General features: G+C 50.5%; 1 protein-coding gene across 1 annotated transcript; it reads right to left on the minus strand.

The window, feature by feature from the left end:
* Positions 1–18,303: 18,303 nt before the first annotated feature.
* On the minus strand, positions 18,304–19,411 carry LOC136787683 (olfactory receptor 14C36-like). Its single transcript, XM_066984997.1, has one exon. It carries the CDS (start codon positions 19,264–19,266, stop codon positions 18,304–18,306), a length of 963 nt encoding a protein of 320 aa, XP_066841098.1. The 5' UTR covers positions 19,267–19,411.
* Between the last annotated feature and the right edge of the window lie 1,327 nt (positions 19,412–20,738).

The following is a 20,738-nucleotide window of genomic DNA, read 5'->3' on the forward strand; positions in this document are numbered from 1 at the left end:
TGACACTCCAGCACAATGCCTACGACATTCCCTTACTCTGCGCATTGACCTGACGGGTCATTTCACATTTTTCACTTTCAAAACCTCAGTTGTACAGGGACCATTATTAAAGTGGGGCAAGCTGATGGGTTCTGCCTCAGCCATTTGAAGCACGGTATACTTGAGTTTTTCAGCCTGAGTTTGCTAAAGATGACCCAGGAAGCTAAACGGATGTTCATGTGTCTCGTAGGAAAAAGGGAAAGTATCATGGGTTCCCAATGGCCATTTCAAATCTAGGTCAATCCCAGGAACCCACTGAACTAGGGTGTTGTCTTTGAAGGGGTTTCCTGTGCTGTGCTGGGCTGCAGTTACAGGGACAAAGACCACTGCTGGCAGTGGAGGTGCCGTGGGAATTCCACCTGGCTCCACCGGATTTTCCCAAAGGGCTCCGGTCTCCTGCAGGTCTTTTCTGATATCGGCCGGTCCAGGGAAGTGCCTCAAACACAACGGGACCACAGGAGGTTTTCCCTGGTTATGCTTATGGTCAGACAGCAAAATTCTGCCTCAATACCCAGTAATTTTTTTTAGTACTTAACTAATAAAACAACTACTCATCACCTCAAATGATTCAACCCCTTCTGTTAAATGTCTCACATGAAGTGTAATTTCTATCATGAAGAAATGTGAATTTCCATGATCTATATTAATTGCAGGAGAAGAAATACCGGTGTTCACCTGTACTTGCATTGTCATCACTTTGTCTGTCATGGTGTGCTCCCTCATCTTCCAGGCTCAAAAGCCGTCTTCATTACAAAGACCCTGCTGAATGTCCCCTTTCCAGCTGCCTGTCTGGACCTATGCACTTCCCATAGTTCTCCTGCTTTGCCCTCCCCTTACTCTTGGATCATTCAGACCGCTCTCACCAACTCAGTTGCTGCTTTGAGTTTCAGTGAGTTCCAGCTCGCCCATCTCTCACCAGTCTGTCTAATGGTTTCCTTAGCAAGAAACTCATCGTTTCTCATTGAATTAGTATGATGTGGATTAATATTAACACTACTATTTAAAATTTAGTGTAAATCATTGTAAAATACATCATGTACAGTCATCCGTTTGGAAGGTAAACTTCACTGGAGGCAAAAATCTATATCAATAACTATCAATATCTATAGGAAAATGATGCTCCAAACTGAAATGCAACAAAATTCAGCCTTTAAAATGAGGAAAGATTTCTATTAGATGCTCTTTGAAATCTTCCTCCTTAACTACACCATGAAAGCTCTCCAATTAGCTCTACAAGTCTTGAAGACGTGAAGAGAACTGTGAGAGAGATATGGCTGCTTAGGACTTTCTATGTTTTAATGAGTTCCATGGTGTATTTTAGTGCTAACTCTACTAAGCTTGGGTACTGAGAGGAGAGTGATGCAACTGCTTGAGACAGTAAAGTCAGAAGGAAAAGTTGAAGTGACTTGGAGTATTCATGGCCCCACTGAGGGCTGTTCCTAACAAAGCCTCCCCAGGGACTTGTTAGGGCAGATAACTGGAGGCCATGATTGCAGACAGGCAAAGCGCTGTGCTGAGAAAAGTCTTGGTTGGTTTTGGTGAAGCAGAAGGGCCAAGGCCTGACCCCAGCCACTGGGAGGGGAGATCCTGCACCCCCCCGTCTGGCTCAGGGCTCTTCTTGGGGTCTGTATGATGTGGTGGGCAGTGTGATGCCACGAGAAGAACTTCATTAGGACACCTCCCCACCCCTGCACAGGGTATCAAGGAAGCAGTGAGGGCCCATTGCAATGACTCTATCTCGTCTCCTCAGAAGCTCTAGCCAAGGGGACAAAAACGTCAGGGCTGTTGGGGCCTTCCCTTCTTGCCAGCACCCTCTGCCTTCTGCTCTGCAGGCTTTCCTATGCTGTCCCACACTTTGCCCTATTTCCTTGAAGCCTGCAGACACCCATCTCTGTCCACCACCTTGCTCTCATCCAGGACTTTCCATCATCTCACCCATGTCTCGTCAACCCTCATCAGCTGTTACTTGATGAATACAAAGCCATGGTGTGATCACAAACACTCTTTGAGTGACCTCTGGCACCACAGCACTACCATTTGAGGGACATTTCTTCTTCCTTGTGGCCAGTGCCACCCTTCCAAGGTGGACCCTATGGCAGTTTTTCTCTCCTGCTCTTTCCTACTACCAAAAAAAGCTCCATCAGGGTGGAAACCACTCCTGAAGCAGGCATCCCAACCCATCAGGCTCCTTGCGGCCTGTCAGCCAAGCACACAGAAGTTACCTCAGCAGCATCTCCCAAGGCCTGGGCCTGCTGCTGGCCTTGCAGCTTCTTGGCTAGATACAGCCAAGCCTTGGGCCTGCTGCTGTCTAGTCCTGGCCTCAAGCAGAAGGGACAGCACAACCCCTGTGTGGGCCTTCTTTCTGTCTGGGTCCTCCTGGGGTTGGAGGCAGAGGGGATCTCTGAGGGGATCTTCTCTCCCCTGAGAAGAGGAGGCTCAGGGGCGACCTTATCGCTCTCTACAGTTACCTTAAAGGAGGCTGTAAAGAGGTGGGGGTTGGTCTGTTCTCCTACGTGCCTGGTGACAGGACGAGGGGGAATGGGCGAAAGTTGCGACAGGGGAGTTTTAGGTTGGATGTTAGGAAGTACTTCTTTACCGAAAGGGTTATTAAGCATTGGAACGGGCTGCCCAGGGAGGTGGTGGAGTCACCATCCCTGGAGGTCTTTAAAAGACGTTTAGATGTAGAGCTTAGCGATATGGTTTAGTGGAGTACTTAGTGTTAGGTCGGAGGTTGGACTCGATGATCTTGAGGTCTCTTCCAACCTAGAAAGCTGTGATACTGTGATACTGTGATACTGTGATCCCACAGGCAGCATGCCAAGCAGGGGCGTTCTGCTGGCCTAGCAGGGCCACTGGCAGATGTCAGCCCCAACGTGCCGATCCCAGGGAGAAGCCAAGGGTGACCTGCCACCTCCAGACACAAGGGACCTCACAGTCCCTTTGCGTGACACGTTCCTGCTGCTGCCCTATCAGCTGCAGAGACAGAAGTGACCTCCCAGTCAGTGTCCCAGTCACATTCGTCCTGCTGGGGCAGGAGATCCTGAGGCAGAGCTGACCACTTTCTCGTCCCCACGGGAATAGGGCTCAACTTTGTGGGTCAGAGAGTAAACAAAGGTTTAATGGGAAGGTTTGTTCTTCTTCTGTGGTTAGCGTATGGGAAAGCTCTTTGGTTTAGGGTCTTTTTAGGTCTACCAAGAACTTGTCTAGGCCTCAATATAGCATTTTAATGCTAGTGTCAAGGGAAGGGATTAGGGTGAGCAAGAGAGTAATAGGAAGGGAAAGGGGCTATGGGTGAGTTTTGCTTCAAGGAATACTTTGAGTTCAAGCATTCGAGTAGGGGATTCCTGTCAGAGTGTTGGAGTAGCATTTAGTTTTAGGGATTAAAACTACTGGTTAAAATAAGGTAAGGGCCACACATGGCTGTTTTAAGTCAGTGTTACCACAGCTTTAACATTACGTGAATTATCTTATTTCAGGTGGCCATGCTCCTCTTCCCACCCCAAAGTCTCACATCTCTCATATCCAGACTGCTCCTGACCTCCCCATATCTTATTGGGATCAGCTTTCTGATGACATTCCTGTCCTCAGAGTATCTGTCTCACCTCTGTCGGCTACTCCATTCCTGAGAAGGAAGTGGTGTTGTAGTCAGGAGGGAAAAGGACACAAAGGTCTTTAGGAGCATCATGCAGAATGTGCCCATCAGCTCTGCACCTCCACAGAATCACACTTCCTACCTATAACTTTTGTTTCCCAAATGGCTTCTATGGATCCAGGGTTCCTTTTCCCAGGCCCTCATACATGTTTCAGTTTTACATGTGCAGAGATGGAATAAGGAAAGCCAAGGCACGGATGGAACTGTGCTTATCAAGTGAAGCAAGGAATAACAGGACGGGATTCTATAGATGCTTTGCTCAGAAAAGAAAGGCCAAGGAGAGTGTTCCCCCTCCGACGGATGAGAAGGGTGAACTGGTAATGACAGAGATGGAGAATGCTGAGGGACTCAGCAACGTCTTCTCCTCAGTCTTCCCTCAGTCTTCCTTCTCCTCAGTCTTCCCTGCCAGTCAGGCTTCCCAAGTCTTTCATTTCCCTGAACCCAGAGATGGAGGCCTGGGGTCAAAGTCCCACCTGCTGTAAGTGAAGAGCAAGTTTGGGAACACCAGATGAAACTCAACAAGTACAAGTCTATGGGGCCTGATGACTTGCACCCCAGGGTACTGAGGGAACTGGCTGATGTAGTTGCCAAGCCTCTGTCCATCGTATTTGAAGAGTCCTGGCAGTCGGGTGAAGTTCCTGGTGACCGGAAAAAGGGAAACATCACTCCCATTTCTAAAAAGGGTAGAAAGGATGACCCAAGGAACTCCAGAACGGTAAGCCTCACCTCTGTGCCTGGCAAGATCATGGAAAAGATCCTCCTGGAATCAACGTCAGGCACATGCAAGAGAAAGAGGTGATCTGAGACAGCCAGCTTGGCTTCACCAAAGGGTAAGTCATGCCGGACCAGCTTGGTGGCATTCTACAATGGAGTGACAAAATCAGATGACAAGGGAAGACCGACCGATGTCATCTACTTGGACTTCTGTAAGACCTTTGACACAGTCCCACATGACATCCTGGTCTAGATGTTTGGACCATTGAGTGAATAAGGATTTGGCTTGAAGGTCACACCCAGAGACTGATGGTCAGTGGCTCTATGTCCAAGAGGAGGCTGGTGATGAGTGGTGTCCCTCAGGGGTCTATCCTGAGACTGGTACTGTTTAATATCTTTATCAATGACAGGGACAGGGGGGTAGAGTGCACCCTCAGCAAGTGTGCAGATGACACCAAGCTGAGAGGTGTAGTTGATGCAACAGAGGAAGGGATGCCATCCAAAGGGTCCTGGACAAGCTTGAAATTTGGGTCCATGTGAACCTAAGGAGGGTCAACAAGTCCTAGTGCAAGGTGCTGCACGTGGGCCGGGGAAAACCCAGGCATGGGGATAGGCTGGGAGAAGAACTCATTGAGAGCAGCCCTGCAGAGAAGGACTTGGGGGTTCTGCTGCATGAAATGCTCAACATGAGCCAGCAGTGTGTGACTGTAGCCCAGAAGGCCAACTGTATCCTAGGCTGCATCAAGAGAAGGGCGGCAAGCAGATAGAGGCAGGTGATTGTCCCTCTCTGCTCTGCCCTTGTGAGGCCTCACCTGGAGTACTGTGTCCAGGTTTGGGGCCACCAGCACAAGAAGGATGTGGACCTCCTACAGTCAATCTAGAGGAGGGCTACAAAGATGATCAAGGGGCTGGAGCACCTCACCTGTGAAGACAGGCTGAAGGAGTTAGGTTTGTTCAGCCTGGAGAAGAGAAGGCTCCAGGGAGACCTCCTTGCAGGTTTTCAGTCCTTAAAGGGGTCTTTTAAAAAAAAAATGGAGAAAGACTCTTCACTCGGGTAGATAATGACAGGAGGATGTGGGAATGGTCTTAAACTAAAAGAGGGGAGATCTAGACTAGACATTAGGAGGAAAATCTTCACTGTAAGGGTAGTGAGGTACTGGAACAGGTTGCCCAGAGAAGTTGTGGATGCCCCATCCCTGGAGGTGTTCAAGGCCAGGCTGGATGAGGCCTTGGCCAACCTGATCTAGTGGGTGGAATCTGGGGGGAGTTCACTTAGATGATCTGTAAGGTCCCTTCCAACCCAAGCCATTTATGATTCTATGATACTAGGATGAAAATTAACTGAATCCTATCCAAAACCAGGACACAAATAGCCTAAGGGCAAGATATCTCTGTGCGTATATCAAAAGAGAGGAAAAGTGGTGATAGTTATTTAGAAAGTGTCAGACCTGAGTATGACATAGGAGCAATGGTATGGAGTAAGGGGTGGATATAGTCCGAGTTTTAGCTGGGATAGACTGAATTTTTCTTCCTAGGAGCTGGTGTGGTGCTGTGTTTTGGATTTCCAGATTCAGTGAATCACAGAGTAGTTTGGGTAGGAAAGGACCTTAAAGATCCTAAAATTCCAACCCCTCTGCCGTGGGCAGAGACACCTTCCACTAGACCAGGTTACTGAAGGCCCCATCCAAGCTGGCCTTCAAAACTTCCAGTGAGGGGGGATCCACAACATCTCTGGGCAGCGTGTTCCAGTGCCTCACCACCCTCTGAGTAAAGAACTTCTTTCGAATATCTAATCTAAACCTACCCTCTTTCAATTGAAAACCATTTCCCCTAGTCCTATCACTACGCTAGCTGATGAAGAGTCCCTCCCCAGCTTTCCTACAGCCCCCTTTAGATATTAGAAGGCCGCCATAAGGTCTCCCCAGAGCCTTCTTTTCTCTAGGCTGAACAACACCAAATCCCACAGCCTGTCTTCAGAGGAGAGGTGCTCCAGCCCCTTGATCATCCTCGTGGCCCTCCTCTGGATTCATTCGAATAGATCCATGTCCTTCTTATGCTGGGGGCCCCACAGCTAAACACAATACCTGACGTGTGGCCTCACCAGGGCTGAGTAGAGAGGCACAGTCACTTCCCTACTCCTGCTGACCACACCATTCCTGGTACAAGCCCAGATGCTGTTGGCCTGCTTGGCCACCTGAACACCCTGCTGGCTCCTATTCAGCCGACTGTCCACCAATACCCCCAAGTCCCTTTCCCATGGGCAGCATTCTACTCGCCATTCCCCAGCATTGCATGGGGTTGTCGTGCCCCAAGTGCAGGACCCAGCACTTGGCCTTGTTGAACTTCATAGATTTGGCCTTGGCCCATGAGTCCAGCCTATGTAGGACCCTCTGCAGAGCCCACCTACCGTCCAGCAGACCAACACTCGTTTCTAACCTGGTGTTGTCTGCAAACTTACTGAGGGTGCACTTAATCCCCTTGTCCAGATTATTGATGAAAATATTCCAGGAAACTGGCCCCAGAACTGAGCCCTGGGGGTCACCACTACAGAACGGCCTCCAACTCCATTTACCTCCATGTCCCACAACTCTTTGGGCCCAGCCACCCAGACACTTTTTAATCCAAGGAAGCAGACACCCGTCCAAGCCTCGAGCAGCCAGTTTCTCTGGGAGAACGCTGTAGGAAACAGTTTCAGAATCCTTACTGAGGTCTAGATAAACCACATCCACGGCCATTACGTCATCCACTGAGTGCATCACTTTGACATAGAAGGAGTTTAGATTTGTCAAGTAGGACCTGACTTTGATAAAGCCCTCCTGACTGCGCCTGATCACCTGGTTGTCTTCTGAGAGTTACATGATGGTACTCAAGATAATGTGCTCCATGAACTTCCCCGTCACTGGTCAGACTGACAGGCCTGTAGTTCCCCAGATCCTCCTTCCAGCTATTTTGTAGGTGGGCATCATATTTCCTTGTCACCAGTTGACTGGGAACACCCCTGATAGCCAGGACTGCTGATAAATGATGGAAAGCGGCTTGGTGAGCACTTCTGCCAGCTCCCTCAGTACCATAAGGGGGATCCCATCTAGCTCCATAGACTCATGACCATCCCCCATGAGGGATGCCATACGAGCAGTGGTGCTGCTCACCAGGAACCAGGCCAGCTTCCTACAGAGCTGCCTTACGAGGAGCATGGCCACCAAGAAGATCTGAGGTACCAGACTCAGCTCAGATCCTGTGAGATACCACACGGACAAGGGTCTAGTGCCAGCAGGAAAAGAGGTGAATTTCTGGAACTCCCTAGGACAGCCTGGTGTGGAGAGGAGCAATGGCTGTAGCAAGGCTGAGAGTCCCAACAGGACCCAGGGCTTTGTGTCCATGGCTCTGGCTGTTGTCTCTGCCACTGAGGCCTAAGAGGAGACAGCTTATCGGTAAAGCACCAGGGCCTCATTGCCTCCTCGCCCCCACCCATGAACCAGGCAGGGCTCGTACCATTCTCCTGCACTTGGCCATGCACATCCCCATCTCCTCCTGCCCCAGGAAGAGCCCTGAGCAGTGTGTGAAGGGAAAGGATCTCCCTTCCCAGGGGCTGGGGTTCAAAGCCTGGCCCTTCTTCTATATGGTGAAACACATCCAGTTTTCCTACACATCAGTTCCACCTTCACATTGCCTTTGTCTGCTTGTCCTCCCTGCCTCCAATGCTCTGCTCTAACGAGCTCCGAGGGAGGCTGTGTTAGTGCTGGCCCTCAGGGGGACACTGCAGGAAACTTGCCTCTGACTTGGACTTGTTGAGAGATGTCTTCAATTGTCTCTCAGTGCCTGAGGTTCGTGGGCTCCTCCCCAAAGCCCCCCGAGGGGGTATTCCAATGCCTTGGGCTGGGCGTCTGGTGCTGAGCTGGGCCGGGCTCGTGGGACAGAGAGAGCTCGTGGCAAGAGGGCCCTGGTGCAGAGAGACAGCTGTGCCCAGGAGCAGCTCCTGTGCACAGCGCAGCAGGGCTGGGGGCTCTGACCGCAGCTGGCACGGAGACAGGAGAGAAGGAGAGAGGGCTTGGAGGCAGTGAGGAGCGCAGCAACAGAGGGCAGCGTGTGGCAGGACAGATCTGCAGGCTCTTGGCACCGTGAGTCTCTGGCAGCAGGGTCATGCAGCTGCAGTTGCCAGAGGGGTTTTTCTACAGCTGGCACATCCGATTCCTGATAGCATCTGACAGGATAGATCTCTCTCTTTCTCCAATATGAAGTAGACGCTGCCATTCCTCCTGGCTTCTCCACCTGGCCATGCTGCTGCTGGTCTTGTTCCCAGGCTGCCTGGGGATGGGGTTCACATGCCCATAGAGCATAGAGTGAGCCCTCGGGGTGCTTTGGGGAAGGGGAGTACGGGGACAGGGTGAGGGGTCTGGAGATGGGCACGTTGAGCCCTGATTCAGCAGTGTCCTGGTTCTTTTCAGGTGAACATGTAGTTATCCCGCCGCTCATAGACATACCAGCAGAAGAGACCAGCCTTTCTTGACAGACTGGCTGTCCACTCGGAAGGGACAGTCCCTTTGTATGTGAGGATCGACAAGGTTTCACTTGGAGTACAGAAGGAACGAAAATATAAAAGAAAAAAGAAACAGAAATTCTAACAGCCCTGCTATGCAGTTGGGTGAATTTGGAAGAGCAATGTGGATAATCACTTGATATCAGGAGTGAATTTAATCAGGGATTAACACATGTTCCCCTTTCCTTATTGTTATAGGTGAGGACTGATTACTACATTGACCACAGCAAAGTCCCCTTATTCCAGGGACACCCTCAGTCAGTGTCAGTTAAAACTCATGAAAGGGACCTGACCAATGTCTGCTTGAGAGGACAAAATGGAATTAGTTATTATCAGGTAATTCTGTACTATCTTACTGTGATTTTGCTCCATGGGCAGGACGCCATGCCCAGAAGCAGGAAATGGCCAACAGCAGCTCTGTGAGCGAGTTCCTCCTGCTGGCGTTCGCAGACACGCGGGAGCTGCAGCTCCTGCACTTCGGGCTCTTCCTGGGCATCTACCTGGCTGCCCTCCTGGGCAACGGCCTCATCCTCACCGCCGTAGCCTGCGACCACCGCCTCCACACCCCCATGGACTTCTTCCTCCTCAACCTCGCCCTCCTCGACCTGGGCTGCATCTCCACCACTCTGCCCAAAGCCATGGCCAATGCCCTCTGGGACACCAGGGCCATCTCCTATCAAGGGTGTGCTGCACAGGTCTTCTTTTTAGTCTTCTTCATTGGAGCAGAGTTTTCCCTTCTCACCAGCATGGCCTACGACCGCTACGCTGCCATCTGCAAGCCCTTGCACTACGGGAGCCTCGTGGGCAGCAGAGCTTGTGCCCAGATGGCAGCAGCTGCCTGGGGCAGTGGCTTTCTCAACGCTGTCCTGCACACGGCCACTACATTTTCCCTGCCCCTCTGCCATGGCAATGCTGTGGACCAGTTCTTCTGTGAAATCCCCCAGATCCTCAAGCTCTCCTGCTCAGACACCTACCTCAGGGAAGTTGGGGCACTTGTCTTTACTCTTTCTTTAGTGTTTTTCTGTTTTCTTTACATTGTGCTGTCATATGTGCAGATTTTCAGGGCTGTGCTGAGGATGCCCTCTTCTCAGGGCCGGCACAAAGCCTTTTCCACATGTCTCCCTCACCTGGCCGTAGTGTCTATGACTGTTAGCAGTGGCTTGTTTGGCTACCTGAAACCTCCCTCCATCACCTCCCAATCGCTGGACCTGGTGCTGTCTTTTCTGTACTCGGTGGTGCCTCCAGCCGTGAGCCCCCTCATCTACAGCATGAGGAACCAGGAGCTCAAAGATGCAGTGAGGAAACTAATTCTATACATGCTTCTTCGTCACCAAGATTGACTTCATTATTGTGATTATTATCATACGATTTTTGTCATTAAACTTATTTTCAAAATGTAATATTAGAAATAATCCTAACAGGACTACCTGGTTATTTGGGAAACTGAGAGAATGATTTCCTTAAGTGTATTTTTATTAATAATTCAACATTTTATATTGATAGAAATACTGTTATTCTTATCCTTCTGCATAACAAGTTTTTTTAACCAGTCATAGAATCATGGAATCATTGCATGGCCTGGGCTGGAAAGGACCTCAAAGATCATCTGGTTCCAACCCCCCTACCATGGGCAGTGACACCTCCCAGGAGATAATGGTTGCTCAAGATTTCATCTAACTTGCTCTTGAAGACCTGCAGGGATGGGGCATCCAATACCTCTGTGGAAAACCTGTTCCAGTGCCTCACTACCCCCTGAGTGAAAAATTTCTTGCTAACATTGAATAGGAATTTCTCCTTTTAATTTAAAACCATTTCCCCTTGTCCTATCATTATCTACCTGAGTAAAGAGTCCTTCTCCATCCCTTTTATAAGGCTCTTTAAGTATTGAAAGTCTGCAACCACACCACCCCACAGCCTTCTCCTCTGGTAGGCTGAACAGCCCCAACATTCTCAGCCTTTCTTCATAGGAGAGGTGTCCCATCCCCTTAAACATCTTTGTGGCCTCCCTCTGGACCCACTCTAACAGCCCACATCCTTCTTGTGCTGGGGGCTCCAGACCTGGACGCAGGACTCCAAGTGGGGCCTCACAAGTGCAGAGGAGAGGGGGACAATCACCTGCCTCTATCTGCTGGCCACCCCTCTCTTGATGCAGCCCAGGATGCACTTGGCCTTCTGGGCTACAAGCGCACACTGCTGGCTCATGTCGAGCTTTTCATGCAGCAGAACCCCCAAGTCCTTCTCTGCAGGGCTGCTCTCAATGAGTTCTTCTCCCAGCCTATCCCCATGTCTGGGACTTCCCTGGCCCAGGTGCAGCACCTTGCACTTGGACGTGTTGACCCTCCTTAGGTTCACATGGGCCCAAATTTCAAGCTTGTCCAGGACCCTTTGGATGGCATCCCTTCCTCTCTTGCATCAACTACTCCCCTGAGCTTGGTGTCATCTGCACACTTGCTGAGGGTGCACTCAACCCCCCTGTCCCTGTCATTGATAAAGATATTAAACAGTACCGGTCTCAGGATAGACCCCTGAGGGACACCACTCATCACCAGCCTCCACTTGGATATAGAGCCATTGACCATCACTCTCTGGGTGTGACCTTCAAGCCAACTCCTTATCCACTCAATGGTCCAAACATCTAATGTGTATCTCTCCAATTTGGAGACCAGGATGTCATGGGGGACTGTGACAACACAATTCCAAGAAGATGACATCGGTCGGTCTTCCCTTGTTGTCTGATGTGGTCACTCCATTGTAGAAAGCCACCAGATTGGTCCGGTACAATTTACCCGTTGGTGAAGCCATGCTGGCTGTCTCAGATAAACTTCTTTCTCTTGCATGTGCCTTGACATTGATTCCAGGAGGATCTTTTCCATGATCTTGCCAGGCACAGAGGTGTGGTTCAACGTTCTGAAGTTCCCTGGGTCATCCTTTCTACCCTTAATCAAAAGGGGAATGATGTTTCCCTTTTCCCAGTCACCAGGGACTTCACCCGACTGCCAGGACTCTTCAAATATGATGGAGAGAGGCTTGGCAACTACATCAGCCAGTTCCCTCAGGACCTGGGGTGCAAGTCATCAGGCCCCATAGACTTGTACGTGTTTAGGTTCATCAGGTGTTCCCAAACCTGCTCTTCACTTCCAGCAGGTGGGACTTTGACCCCCAGCCTCCATCTCTGGGTTCAGGGAAATGAAAGACTTGGGAAGCCTGACTGGCACTGAAGACTGAGGAGAAGACGTAGCTGAGTCCCTCAGCCTTCTCCATGACTGTCATTACCAGTTCACCCTTCTCATCCATCAGAGGGGGAACACCTTGGCCTTTCTATTCTGAGCCATGTATCTGTAGAATCTCTTCCTGTTATTCTTTGCATCCCCTCCCAAGGTCAGTTCCATCTGTGCCTTCGCTTTCCTTATCCCATCCCTGCTCATCCGAAACAAAACCATGTGTGAGGGCCTGGAAAAAGGAACCCTGGACCATAGAAGCCATTCTGGAAACAAAACTTGTAGGTAGGAAATGTAGTTTTGTGGAGGTGCAGAGCTGATGGGCACATTGTGGAGGATGATCCTACAGATATTTGAAAGGAATCCTGAAAGGACTCTGAAAGGAATCCATTATCTCTCTTGTTCACAGTTAATCCTTTCCCTTAACACTAAAATTAAAATTTTCTATGTAACTTTAGACTTCTTGGCAGACCTAAAAAACCCTAAACCACAGAGCTTGTCCATACCTTAACCACAGACCTGACACCACAAGCAGAACACCAAACACTCTGACTAAAACTTTGCTTAATCTCTAACCCAGAAACTGAAAAACAGGTACCAAGGGGTCTAGAGAGAGGTCATCTCTGCCTCAGGATCTCCTGCCCCAGCAGGAGGAATGGGACTGGGGCAGTGACTGGAAGGTCCCTTCTGTCTCTGCAGAAGGTAGGGCAGCAGCAGGAACGTGTCACGCAAAGGGACTGTGAGGTCCCTTGTGTCTGGAGGTGGCAGGTCAGCCTTGGCTTCTCCCTGGGATGTGCACTTTGGGGCTGCCATCTGCCAGTGGCCCTGCTAGGCCAGCAGAAGGCCCCTGCTTGGCATGCTGCCTGTGGGATCCCCTCTGTCCTGTCACCAGGCACGTAGGAGAACAGACCAACCCCCACCTCTTTACAGCCTCCTTTAAGGTAACTGTAGAGAGCGATAAGGTCGCCCCTGAGCCTCCTCTTCTCAGGGGAGAGAAGATCCCCTCAGAGATCCCCTCTGCCTCCATCCCCAGGAGGACCCAGACAGAAAGAAGGCCCACACAGGGGTTGTGCTGTCCCTTCTGCTTGAGGCCAGGACTGGACAGCAGGAGGCACAAGGCTTGGCTGTGTCTAGCCAAGAAGCTGCAAGGCCAGCAGCAGGCCCAGGCCTTGGAAGATGCTGGTGAGGTGACTTCTGTCTGCTTGGCTGACAGGCCGCAAGGAGCCTGATGGGTTGGGATGCCTGCTTCAGGAGGGGTTTCCACCCTGATGGAGCTTTCTTTGGTAGTAGGAAAGAGCAGGAGAGAGAAACTGCCACAAAGTGCACCTTGGAAGGGTGTCACTGGCCACGAGGAGGAAGAAATGTCCCTCAAAGAGTAATGCTGTGGTGCCAGAGGTCACCGAAAGATTAGACCCTAGCTTTGTGTTTCAAGGAACAGCTGAGTGTTGACGAGACATGGGTGAGATGATGGAAATGCCGGGATGAGAGCAAGGCGGTGAACAGAGATGGGTGTCTGCAGACTTCAAGGAAATAGGGCAAAGTGTGGGACAGCATAGGAAAGCCTGCAGAGCAGAAGGCAGAGGGTGCTGGCAAGAAGGGAAGGCCCCAACAGCCCTGACGTTTTTCTCCCTTTGGCTGGAGCTTCTGAGGAGACGAGATATAGTCATTGCAATGGGGCCTCACTGCTTCCTTGATACCCTGTGCAGGGGTGGGGAGGTGTCCTAATGAAGTTCTTCCCGTGGCATCACACTGCCCACCACATCATACAGACCCCAAGAAGAGCCCTGAGCCAGACGGGGGGGTGCAGGATCTCCCCTCCCAGTGGCTGGGGTCAGGCCTTGGCCCTTCTGCTTCACCAAAACCAACCAAGACTTTTCTCAGCACAGCGCTTTGCCTGTCTGCAATCATGGCCTCCAGTTATCTGCCCTAGCAAGCCCCTGGGGAGGCTTTGTTAGGAACAGCCCTCAGTGGGGCCCATTAATACTCCAAGTCACTTCAACTTTTCCTTCTGACTTTACCTTCTCAAGCGGTTACATCATTCTCCTTCATAGACTGAGCACCAAAATACACCATGGAACTCATTAAAATGCAGAACGTCCTAAGCAGACATATCTCTCCCATAATTTTCTTCACGTCTTCAAGACTTGTAGAGCTAATTGGAGAGCTTTCATTGTGTAGTTAAGGAGGAAGATTTCAAAGAGCATCTAATAGAAATCTTTCCTCATTTTAAAGGCTGAATTTTGTTGCATTTCAGTTTGGAGCATCATTTTCCTATAGATAGTGGTCTAGGGTTACTCCTTCGAAGCCCTGCTTAGGTAGGAAGAGTAGGGTTTTTTCTATTAAAAAAAACCAACCAAACAAACAAAAAACAACACAGGAAATCATGTTGCAATTTAAAAAAAAAAAAAAAAAGAACAAAGTTCAAGTTCTTCATTTTGTTGCCTCCAGTGACGTTTACCTTCCCAAAAGGATGATGGTACTTGATGTATTTTACACTGATTAATAGGAAATTTAAAATCATAGTGATAGTATTAATCCATATCTTACTAATTCAATGATAAATGATGAGTTTCTTGCTAAGGAAACCATTAGACAGACTGCTGAGGGATGGGTGATCTGGAACTCACTGAAACGCAATGCAGCAACTGGGTTGGTGAGGGCGGTCTGAATGATCAAAGAGTAAGGGGAGGGCAAAGCAGGAGAACCATGGGAAGTGCATAGGTCCAGACAGGCAGCTGGAAAGGCGGCATTCAGCAGGGTCTGTATAATGAAGACGGCTTTTGAGCCTGGAAGATGAGGGAGCACACCATGATAGACAAAGCGATGACAATGCAAGTACAGGTGAACATCAGTATTTCTCCTCCTGTAATGAATACACATCCGGAAAATTAACATTTCATCATGATAGAAATTATTATTCACGTGAGACATTTAATGGAAGGGGTTGAATCATTTGAGCTGAAGAGTAGTTGCTTTATTAGTTAAGTACTAAAAAAATTACTGGGTATTGAGGCAGAGCTTTGCTGTCTGACCATAAGCATAACCAGGGAAAACCTCCTGTGGCCCCGTTGTGTTTGAGGCACTTCCCTGGACCAGCAGATGTCAGAAAAGACCTGCAGGAGACCGGAGCCCTTTGGGGAAATCAGGTGGAGCCAGTTGGAATTCCCAGGGCACCTCCACTGTCAGCAGTGGTCTTTGTCCCTGTAACTGCAGCCCAGCCCAGCACAGGAAACCCCTTCAAAGACAAACCCCTTCTTCTGTGAGTTCCTGGGATTGACCTAGATTTGAAATGGCCTTTGGGAACCTGAGATACTTTCCCTTATTCGTACTAGACACCTAAACATCCATTTACCATCCTGGGTCATCTTTAGCAAACTCAGGATGAAAAACTCAAGTATAGCACGCTTCAAATGGCTGAGGCAGAACCCATCAGCTTGCCCCACTTTGGGGAATCATCCCCTTCCAACTAGGGATATGAAAGCAAAAAGTGTGAAATGACCCATCAGGTCAATGCGCAGAGTAAGGGAAAGTCACACATATTGTGCTGGAGTGTCAGAAGGCAAAAAGCACTGCACTGTGCCTCAGAGTAATCAAGGAGACCTAATCCCGTTCATCTGTGAGATGAAGCAGAGTGAAGGACGTTGAATTGTGTCCTATAATGAAGAAGGATGTACATCACTGGTGAAGGAACTGTCTTTTTGTGCCATCACCAATGCAAATTACACAAGAACTACATCAAATAAAGGTAACCTATCCCACCCTGGCCCTGTCACACCACAGGGCAGCGGAGGGACCTTTTTCAGTTTCAGCCTCTTCTTCAGAGAGGCTTTGCCCTCTCCCTGCGCACCACGGCGCAGAGCCTGGCCCTGGACACTGCGTGAGCACCGTGCAGGTCGTGGCAGGCTGCGGTGAGGGGACGAATGCCCTGGGCCCCCTTCCTGCTCTGCCCAGGCCAGCAAGGGCCCCGAGCGGCCTCGTGTCCCCTGCCCCTGCAGCTCGGGGCTCCCTTCCCCAGCCCTGGCTCTGCAGCACCAAGCCCTGCTGGGAGCCCTCCCCTGCATGCTGCCACCGCTCCCTGACGCTGCTGGTGCCCTCTGCCGGGCACTGCCCAGCCCAGCCCAGCCCCTGCTCACCTCTCCCCACCCCCCTGCCCTTGCCTGGTCACCCACATTTGGCCCTTTCCGCTTGTTCACTGAAGGCCTCTGAGACCTTTGTGCTGTGGCCTCGCTGTGTGTCCTGGCATTGCAGAGCTCCCATCAGCCCGTGCATCCTTTGGCTTGGCTTTACTGTGAAGACCCACTCGCTGCCCACCCAACACAAGGCACACGGCATCCCAGGAGAACCCTTAGGGTATCCTGGTGGCTCCCGATACCTCCCTGATGCCACCAGCCCTGTCACGTTTCAATCCCAGGAAGCTGCTTCTTGACCAGTCAGGGCCTCCAGGGGCACTGGGAATCCACCAGTGACGACTCAGTCCAGCCCTGACTCCCTCACCCCCCACCCCGTGCCCTCCTGCCCCTGTGTCCAGGTGGCACCCAAGCACAAGAGTGAGGCCTTGAGCCTGGCATTCCCTGAGCGTCTTCTGCACTCCAGTTTGGGAAGAGGAGCCCTGAGCAATGAGCAACTTCACTTTTATTAACAAGATACCACAACAGAGGCCAGGTGTCATTTAGGATTAAACACGTTCAGAGGAAGCCTCTGGGTCACACAGAGGGTTGGTCATCTGGAAAAGAGGAATGAAAGCAAATATTTATCTGCAAACATAATTTTAAAGAATACGTACCTAAAGGTCAAAAATTGCCTGAGATTAACTGGAGATAAACTAGAAAAGGGAGATAGCCAATTGATTGCTAAGTAAATATTACCACTAGAATCATTTTCTTCAGTGTGGCTTTCAGGTCCTGGTTCCTCATGCTGTAGATGAGGGGGTTCACTGCTGGAGGTACTGCCAAGTACAGAAATGAAACCACCAGGCCCAGGGATGGTGAGGAGATGGAGGGGGGCTTCAGGTAGGCAAACATGGCATTGCTGACAAACAGGGAGCACTTTTTTATTTATTTTTATTTTTATTTTTATTTTTATTTTTATTTTTATTTTTATTTTTATTTTTATTTTTATTTTTATTTTTATTTTTATTTTTATTTTTATTTATTTTTATTTTTATTTTTATTTTTATTTTTATTTTATTTTTATTTTTATTTTTATTTTTATTTTTATTTTTATTTTTATTTTTATTTATTATTGTTTTTATTATTTTTATATTTTTTATTTTTTTAATTTTTTCTTTTTTTGTTGTTGTTTGTTTGTTTTCTTATTAGACTGACTTTACCTCAACTGATGAGTTCTTGTACTTCTTCTGTTTTCGATTCACGTGGTGGCAGTGAGCTAACGGCTCTGTGGTTTTTCCCTGCCTGCCAGGTGCAACCAACAGCAGGTGAGTCCTTGCTGAGCCCTCAGTCCCTACAAGACTGTGCTGTGACCCTGATTTCAGCACATGGATCTAGTGGAGAAACACGAAAGGCAAATATCCTCTTTGTTGTCTATTCCTTGGAAATGTTCTTGACCACAGTTTTTTAAGAAGTCGTCAGCCTTCAAGCAGTGCCCTGAGGAGATTCTTTCTGAGTACTGAAATGCTTCTCTGGAGGCCGGCTGTGCCACTGCCGTGCCCACTGCCTGTCCCTGCCTGCAGTCCCAGCACAGCCCCACAGCAGCACTGGCACCAAGCTACAGGAGCAGCCGGGCCTGACCCCACCAGCAGGGCTCAGCACGAGAGGGGGGCAGTGGCAAGAGAGCAGCTCGGCATGCCCCAAGCGCTGGTGCTCCCTGCCCGTGCTGCTGGGATGGGACTCTTTTCCTCTGCAGCCCTGCACATGGCACTGCCCCTGCAGAGCCAGAGCAGCTCTCACAGGAAGGACGTCACACAAGGAAGGCAGTGCGGGCTCCTTTCTTTTGTTTAAATTGACAGAGGGCCTGGCTCCTCATATACAGAATCTCTGAGATTGAATGAGAAGAATCATATCATTTTAATGGGCAACTTTAGACATTGAAACAAAGAAAGTTCTGTAATGAAAACACTCATAAATACACAAACACAAAAATAATTATATATATAATATTAGTTGTTCTTCTAGTCATTGATATTACTAGTCATCTGCAGATGTAGAATGGGAATTTATTGCTTCTGAAACACAGCTAGTCATCAATTTCCACAGCGCTTGCTTAAGCTCCTTGTTCCTCATGCTGTAGATGAGGGGGTTCAGTGCTGGAGGCACCACCGAGTACAGAACTGCCACCACCAGGTCCAGGGATGGTGAAGAGATGGAGGGGGGCTTCAGGTAGGCAACCATGGCAGTGCTGACAAACAGGGAGACCACGGCTAGGTGAGGGAGGCACATGGAAAAGGTTTTGTGCCGGCCCTGCTCAGAGGGGATCCTCAGCACGGCCCTGAAGATCTGCACATAGGAAAAAACAATGAAAACAAAACAGCCAAAAGCTAAAGAAACACTACACAAAAGTGCCCCAACTTCCCTGAGGTAGGCATCTGAGCAGGAGAGCTTGAGGATCTGGGGGATCTCACAGAAGAACTGGTCCACAGCATTGCCTTGGCAGAGGGGCAGGGAAAATGTAGTGGCCGTGTGCAGGACAGCATTGAGAAAGCCACTGCCCCAGGCAGCTGCTGCCATCTGGGCACAAGCTCTGCTGCCCACGAGGCTCCCGTAGTGCAGGGGCTTGCAGATGGCAACGTAGCGGTCATAGGACATAATGGTGAGAAACCAGTACTCCGCTCCGACTAAGAAGACAAAAAAGAAGACCTGAGCAGCACACCCTTGATAGGAGATGGCCCTGGTGTCCCAGAGGGCATTGGCCATGGCTTTGGGCAGAGTGGTGCAGATGCAGCCCAGATCGAGGAGGGCGAGGTTGAGGAGGAAGAAGTACATGGGGGTGTGGAGGCGGTGGTCGCAGGCTACGGTGGTGAGGATGAGGCCGTTGCCCAGGAGGGCAGCCAGGTAGATGCCCAGGAAGAGCCCGAAGTGCAGGAGCTGCAGCTCCCGCGTGTCTGCGAATGCCAGCAGGAGGAACTCGCTCACACAGCTGATGTTGGGCATTTCCTGCTTCTGGGCATGGGGTCCTGCCAAAGGAACAGAAATACAGTAATAATATACCAGAGTTATCTGAGAAAAACCATTTCCATTTCTTAGTTAAGCCCCTCAAAGCACTTGCCCAATTGCAAACAGACAGCTGGCAGATCCCTTTCCTGCATTCAATTCAGCTGCTCTGTGCTGGCATCTCTTTGACTGCAGGACAATTGCACTAAGGAGGTTCTCCTGAGAAGAGCTTGAACACTGCTGAGAGCAGAGGAATCCTGGCTCCAAGTGCCCATCTCCAGACCCCTCACCCTGTCCCCGTACTCCCCTTCCCCCAGGCACCCCGAGGGCTCACTCCATGGGCAGGAGAAACCCCCATCCCCAGGCAGCCTGGGAACAAGAGCAGCAGCAGCACGGCCAGGTGGAGAAGCCAGGAGGAATGGCAGCATGCTGCTGCCAGGGGAGGCAAGGCCAGGGAGGGACAGACGGACACTCAGCACACCCTCCTGTGCTGCAGCTCTGCCTGCAGAGGAGGCAGCTCCTGCTGGGGACAGCGGGGGCTTGAGGGCAGAGGCTGTGCTGGTGGCAGAGGAGAGCAGGGGGTGTCCCAGGGAAGGCGCCTGCCCTGCAGGGGATGGCAGGGCGGTGCCTGAGCCCTCCCTCGCACAGCATTTCTGGCAGCAGCTCCCTCTCACCGCCTGCCCATGTCCCTGCTGCCTGCCCGTGTCCCTGCTGGGAGCCGCTTCTGCGTCCCCACGTCTCCTCCCTGTCCATGCTCACAGACCCCATCCCAGAGTCTGTGTGCTCAGATTCACTGAGATTCCCCTCGAGAACAGGAATCTGAAAGCACAGAATCCAAAAAAAAAAGCCTTTCCCGAAAGATAAACTAAGCCTCAGTCTTCCTCTGGAAATTTCCTCTAATAAATGCCATTCTCTACAGCATCTTCTACACACCACAAATTCTTCTACACCACTTCTACACCACAAATTCTACTTCTCACTGGAGAAACAGAGAGACAAGAATCCTGACAGATGCTATCAGCAATCGGATGTGCCAGCTGTAGAAGACCCCTCTGGCAACCCCACCTGCATGGCCCTGCTGCCAGAGACTCACGGTGCCAAGAGCCTGCAGATCTGTCCTGCCACACGCTGCCCTCTGTTGCTGCGCTCCTCACTGCCTCCAAGCCCTCTCTCCTTCTCTCCTCTCCCCGTGCCAGCTGCGGTCAGAGCCCCCAGCCCTGCTGCGCTGTGCACAGGAGCTGCTCCTGGGCAGAGCTGTCTCTCTGCACCAGGGCCCTCTTGCCACGACCTCTCTCTGTCCCACGAGCCCGGCCCAGCTCAGCACCAGACGCCCAGCCCAAGGCATTGGAATCCCCCCTCGGGGGGCTTTGGTGAGGAGCCCACGAACCTCAGGCACTGAGAGACAATGGAAGACATCTCTCAACAAGTCCAAGTCAGAGGCAAGTTTCCTGCAGTGTCCCCCTGAGGGCCAG

Source organism: Anser cygnoides, chromosome 30 (genome assembly GCF_040182565.1).
Source record: "Anser cygnoides isolate HZ-2024a breed goose chromosome 30, Taihu_goose_T2T_genome, whole genome shotgun sequence".
In the NCBI taxonomy this organism is placed as follows: Eukaryota; Metazoa; Chordata; class Aves; order Anseriformes; family Anatidae; genus Anser; species Anser cygnoides.

What these genes read in the sequence shown, in the direction of transcription:
- LOC136787683 (XM_066984997.1), bottom strand. Translation starts at nt 19,266, where the DNA reads ATGCCCAACATCAGCTGTGTGAGCGAGTTCCTCCTGCTGGCATTCGCA.